Source organism: Chlorocebus sabaeus, chromosome X (genome assembly GCF_047675955.1).
Source record: "Chlorocebus sabaeus isolate Y175 chromosome X, mChlSab1.0.hap1, whole genome shotgun sequence".
Lineage (NCBI taxonomy): Eukaryota > Metazoa > Chordata > Mammalia > Primates > Cercopithecidae > Chlorocebus > Chlorocebus sabaeus.
Window position 1 is genome coordinate 69,419,165 of NC_132933.1, and position 6,390 is coordinate 69,425,554.

The window sequence follows — 6,390 nt, forward strand, 5'->3', positions numbered from 1 at the left end:
GCCTATTCCCATTCATCTCCTCCCTTTTCTAAGCAATTAAAAAGCCATCAGCTCAACGAAGTAGTAATAATAATAGCAATAATAACATGGAGTGGTCGATTAGATACAAATTATCTCACAAATATTGTGTACAGATTGTAGTAAAACACCTCAGACATTTAGAAACGCTATAGAAGTTTTTAAAAATGCAAAACTAGTCTATTGTAAAACAAATTTCACCTGAAATACAGCTGCTATAACCAAGGCGCTGAAAGGTTATTCAGAGGCACACATCTGTCTTCCCAATCCCTCCCCCGCCCCACCCCGCCCCCACGTTATCCCACTCCTTGTTCTTCCTAGAGAGGAGCGACCAAACAAACCTTACTCTGAGTAAACAATATGTATTGATCAGCAGAAAAGGCTAAAGGGAACTGTTGCCCGGGGAGCCGGAATATGAGATCCCAGCTTGGACTGCTTAATATAAATGTGTATCAGCATTGAGAAGCCTGAATGCGAGAGTATGTGTTTCCTTTGTCAACAGAAGTTAGAACCTCTTACGAAAAGGAAAGGAGAGGAGAGGAGAGGGGAGGAGAGGAGAGGAGAGGAAAAGAAAGGAAAGGAAAGGAAAGGAAAGGAAAGGAAAGGAAAGGAAAGGAAAGGAAAGGAAAGGAAAGGAAAGGAAAGGAAAGGAAAGGAAAGGAAAGGAAAGGAAAGGAAAGGAAAGGAAAGGGATGAAAGGGAAGAGAATGGGGAAAGGAAAGAAAATGAAATGAAAGAAGAAGAAAGGAAAGGGAAGAAGAAGGGTAAGAAAAAGAAAGGGGAAAGGAAAGAAAAAGGAAAGGAGGGGAAAGAGAGAGTACGAGAGAACGAGTGAACGAGAGAGAGAGAAATAATAAAGAATGCTAGAATGAAAGGAAGAGAGTGAGAAAGAGAAAATCCGCGCTGCTCCCAGTGCGGCCGGCCGCCTCCTTGCTTCCTCCAGTCAGAGATCATGGCAAGACGTGTCTATTTTCACGGTGTGCGAATAAACCTCATGTGGCTGCTGATCCCCTGGCGGAGTCATTCTTTTCTCTTTTTGTCTTCGATTACAGAACCAGACACGCACCACTTCTTTCTCCAACTGGAGGCTGTCTGCCAGCGAGGAGATCTCCTGCGCGGCAGGCTTGGGACACTTGAGGAAATGCGTCTCCAGTACGCCCTTGACACTCACCTCGATGGAGGTCCTCTTCTTGCGCTTGCGGCCCTGTGCAGCGATCTTGTCAATGCTGGTCGGGCTCCCTGTGGACGAATCAGCCTCCTCCAGCCACTTGTTCAGCAGGGGCTTCAGCTTGCACATATTTTTGAAGCTCAACTGCAAGGCCTCGAACCTGCAGATGGTGGTCTGCGAGAACACGTTACCATACAGTGTGCCCAGCGCCAACCCCACGTCGGCCTGCGTGAAGCCCAACTTGATTCTTCTTTGTTTGAATTGTTTGGCGAACTGTTCCAACTCATCAGAGGTTGGCGTCTCTTCGTCGGAGTGATCCTGGCAATGGTGCGAGCCCAGTTCGCCGTGATCCGGGGGCTCTCGGAGCACCGGGTGCAGGCTCTGTGCAGAGGCGGCAGCTGGAGGTGGGGTGAGTCCCCCGTGTTCCAGCATGCCACTCACGGTGAAGCCAGGCTGCGAGTACACGTTGAGGGGTTGGCCGCTCGACGTGATAGACGGGTTCGGTGCCGGGCTCGCCCCCCAGGCGTTGGGGTGGTTAGTGTGCGGTGAGTGGTGGGCTACGTGTGGCGAGCGGTGATGGATGATCGCACCCAGTTGCAGGTCTTCGCGCCCGGGCTTCACGTCCTGCTGGTCCAGGGGGCTGGCGGCCAGGGTAGAGGACCATGGGCCCCCGTCGCTCAGACTGGTCACCCAGTGATGCCCCAGGGGATGCCCATTGCTGGGAACTCCCTGCAAGTAATCACTTTGGAGAAGTTTCTGAGGGTTGCGGAAAGGACTCCCCTGCTGCATGCCCGCAGAGTCCGCATGGACTAGGGAGGTGGAACTGAGAATGCTGTAGGGATTCGAGGCAGCTGTGGCCATGGTCGGTGAGGATCCCCTACTAGTTATAATGTGGCAAAGGGAGCAGCTTCAGCCTTTGACATCTACGGTGCGGGGGAGCCAAAGACGCTAGCACGGGTTACCGGCACCCACTACGGCCAATCGCAGCGCGTCTCGGCCTGGCCAGGAGTAAGCCCGACCAATAGCGGTGCGGGAGGTCGGGCTAGCTTTCCAAATTAGGCTGGTGAAGCTCCGGAGTTTCAATGAGACCCAAGCAGGAAGTGAATCAATCTTTCAGCCCCATTGGCTGCCTAGCGCAGAGTGGCGGCCGTACATTTGATTACCACTCCCCCACCCCGGGGTTTATGTTGATGGGGAAAAGATGTGAGGGATGTACTGGGGGGGGGGGAGGGTGCGGGGGCGGGGGGGGGCAGTTAGGGAGTGAGGTGGAAAATTAAGGTTGTAGAACTCCTTTTTGATTATTTAGATTAAATAAACAAAAAGTAAAACAAGTTTAAATGTCATTTTGATCGCAGTGAACAGGGATTTTTCAGACTCACTCGGCGGTCTGGGCCAGCTAGTTGTGTGCCTAGGACTGCAAAACAAAACGTCGCTACAAACTTTGAGCAAAGTAACGTCTTTGATTGAACCCAAAACCAATAAAGTTGAAATCAGTGATTCCAGTAAGAACATTTCAGTTTATTTCATTGTATTAAGGACCTCGATATCAAGATCTGAAAGCTTCTAAAAGATGTCCTGTTCTTTCAATTTTTCTGAAAAATTTTTTAGGTCACGAAGAACTGAATTATTCTGGGAAAGTAAAATCTAATGTGATACTGACAATATTCAGTTATTTCGAAGTTTACTTCCCAATCTAGCTGGTCAATTGGAAACCTTACTTTCTTACTGCTTCATATCAGCTCCCATCACAGATCCCACAACTTCTGTCAAAGGTTCTGCTTGCTGAAGCGGGCAGCCTTCACACTTACCCCAAACACTATGCAGATCCACTACCAATAGGTATACAGGAAAACGTTCGTGACCCTGTGTCCGATGCTGTCGCCTAGGAAAACTGTTTTTAACATTCACCGCTCCCCCACCCTCCTCACCGGCCCCGCATTTAATGTGCCCAGGAAATTCAGAGAGAGAAATGGCGGGATGTTTGGCATCAAGTACCGCCCCCACTTCCCCAATCCCCATCAAGCTTGAATTTGCTTTCAGCTTGAAAAGACAGGACTGCTTTTTCATTTTGGATAGAAGAAAAGAGATGAAACACTTGTGCTCCTCCTAAGCTTTTATAAGTTAGGAAAGGACAAGCCCGTGTGCTCCACAGTCTTGCGCAAAGGCATTGCTTGGAAGCAGAGTTGGGAGAAAGGCAAAGATTTAAGATTTGTTCTAGCTGAGAAAAGGCAACACCAGATACCCAACATGGTCTTTGAAGTTAAAAAAAAAATGACCTTTCATTGAATAATTTTGGAGGTAACCTAGCTGCCTAATTATATTTGCACTTACAGAAGACAGCATCAGAGTTCCCTTATTGGTTTGAAATTCCATTAAATATATTGCAAGAACGCCTAGGTTAAGCTTGATTTAAATTTGCATACATTTTCATATATTTAGCAGAAATAAAAGAAGGCTTGCTGCTACCAGAAAGTCATTAAGGCATTAGTTTCTCTAAGAAGACAGATCTGAAGAATGTGCAAGAAAATGAGAAAAAAAATAAAAACAAGGTGAGCTTATTCCGCCATTCCTTTATATAGCTAAAGAGCATCTATTTCCTGTGAAATGAGTAATTTCTTATGAGAGCACAGAGCAATAGGAGCTGATATTGGTAAGTGTAAACGTGTCTATTAGGCATGAAAACCTAGCATCTGATTCAGATCTATTTCTTTTTTCCACTCTTTTTTTTTTTTTTTTTTAAAGATAAACACTTAGTAATTATTGGCAGAGAAGATCATTTGCCATCTTACCCCCTCCTCCTTCTCTCTCATTGAAACTGTAGCTTCATTTGCCCATGTTCTATTGTAGAGGCTTATCTGCTTTTAGAAATTGGGTTTTCCTTTCTTCTCTCTCTCTCTCTCTCTCTCTCTCACTCTGCCCCCAACTCCCCACCTTTTCTGCTGAGGAACTCATTTCTTTACTGCTAACTGTTTCCATCTTCCTTTGCAAGAATGCAATCTCATTTGTGCCTGAAATTCCACTTCTGGAAGAAACAAGAACTTGTCAAAATCAAACAAAAGTAAAGTTTTTAGGTGCTCTGTTAAGCTGGCCTTTCGAAGATCCATTTGTGAGTCTGCATCGGCTCAATTTAGAGGTGAGAGGGAAACGCGTTGAAGAAACCTTACGTGCAAAACGATCATGATCATTGCCACGCTGTTTTTGTTGTTGTAGGTTCCCCACCCCCACCTTGCAGCTGCCTTTGGGTGAGAGTTGCTAATCTTAGGCCATTCAGGGAGTTAAGGTAATTATCAAATGATAAGGCTTTTGCATGAAGAAGGAGATCTTTTTTCAATCTTGACTTGCCTGAGTTCTTACAATCAACCTTCCTCTTGCCCATGGCCTCTGCTCCTGGTACCCTATTTTGCCAGCCGCATCAAGTGGTTCAGACCATTTGCCAGAGGCTTGGAGGGGGGAGAGGTAAGGAGGGAGATCTGATCCCAGGGACAGGTTTTTTACACCCTTATTTTGCAGTTTTTTAATGTAAAAACTCGCTTTTTAATGGAAATAATAGCTTTCGTCAGGAGCACAAACTGTCATCGCCTTTATTTTTCTTTTCTCTTTCTTTCTTTCTTTCTTTCTTTCTTTCTTTCTTTCTTTCTTTCTTTCTTTCTTTCTTTCTTTCTTTCTTTCTTTTCTTTCTTCCTCTTCCTTCTTCCTTCTGTCTTTCTCTTTCCTTCTTTCTTTTATTTAAAAAAAATGTTTCCACGAATATAGATACTGCCTATTGAATTCAGGTCCAATTACATCCTCTAGCAACTGTGATATAATCTTCTCTAGCATGTAAGGTGTTTTGTTTTTTGAATAAAATATCTGCATATAGTCAAATCTTCTTGCTGTTCTAACTAATCTGCTGGAGAGGTTTCCTTCGCCCTCTCCTGTCAGTTTTACTTCCCAAGTGTAACAGATGCCGCTCTCAAGCGCTCCTTTCTGCAGCTTCTCTTTATTCAGCTTCACATATTTCTCCCCATGATCTGGGTTTCCATAGAGAGAGGAATAAAAGGGGGGACCATGGTCACAAATCCCCTGCCCCATGCAAAATAAAAGAGCCACATTCAATAGACGACCCGTCTGGACATGGGAGAAAAATAAGTTGATACGCAGCTACTGTTGCAAAGAGCTGGTAACTTATTTTTCATAGACTGCATTTTGCCTTAAACTCTAAGTTACCACTGGCAAGCTTGCTCTCTCATGCAGCTGGGCTACATACACACTTGATGTGCTCCACATCCTGATCTTGAAGTCCAAACCCGGTCCTCAGATCTGCTTCTCCCCACCCCCTCTAGAGCTTTGGTTTGAATAATATAACAATAGCTGTGGAACCTACCGGGTAGGGGCAGTTAAAAGTCGCCCTAGAGAGGAGCCGGGCTTTGAAGTAGACAAACTGTAATTGTAGCGAATCCCCACCTATCTTCAGCAAAGCAGCACAGGTTTCAATTCCTGTGCCAGGCAAGAACCTGGCACAATTTTTATTTCTTGTTAAGTTACCCTCACACTCCAATTACACACCCCACCTTATCCTTTCCCCTTGCTTTGTTTCTAAGAGCGCAATTCAGATCATTTCTAAAAGAAAGTCAGACTGGCTTTATTTATATATGTTCATTTATTTGTAACTTCAGAGTTTGCAGTGGATTTCCTTCCTCACAAGATTTAGGGATACCAGCTCCTGAATGTCTTCACAGATACCCACGCCCCTTTCTTTCTAAGCAAGGAAAGACTCACAAAAGAAATTAAGCAGATTAATGTGGTTCAGGTTGTGCTCCTGTGGAAACATCTGAGCATGGCCGCAGCTGGGTAGCCTGCGTCCTGGCTCCTTTGGAAAGTACCCCAGCCATAGGGATTGTGTCTCTTGCAGATTTCATATGTGAGTGTAGATTATGAAGCATTCTCATTATGTGTACAAATTGAGGATGGGGAGAAGAACGTGGTTTGGGGCTGAAACTGGCAGGGGGTAAGGACGGTGAGTAGCGGCGGGGGAGGGGGGAGGAAGGGTTCAGGAAATAAGTTCAAAAGGCCAGATTTGATTGTGTGCAGTATAGCATGAAGCTCCAAATGGCAGGACATGGAACGCAGGCATTATCTCAAGATGAAAACTTCACCTTCAACCCAAGTTCACTTTGGAAACAGAGCAAGTTAGATTGGGTTTGGTAGGGACAAATGTACATTTT

General features: G+C 45.4%; 1 protein-coding gene across 1 annotated transcript; it reads right to left on the reverse strand.

Annotated features, from left to right (window-relative positions):
• Positions 1-399: 399 nt before the first annotated feature.
• POU3F4 (POU class 3 homeobox 4) lies at positions 400-2,087 on the reverse strand. The gene has a single exon (XM_007992167.3). It carries the CDS (start codon positions 2,045-2,047, stop codon positions 962-964), a length of 1,086 nt encoding a protein of 361 aa, XP_007990358.1. The 5' UTR covers positions 2,048-2,087; the 3' UTR covers positions 400-961.
• Between the last annotated feature and the right edge of the window lie 4,303 nt (positions 2,088-6,390).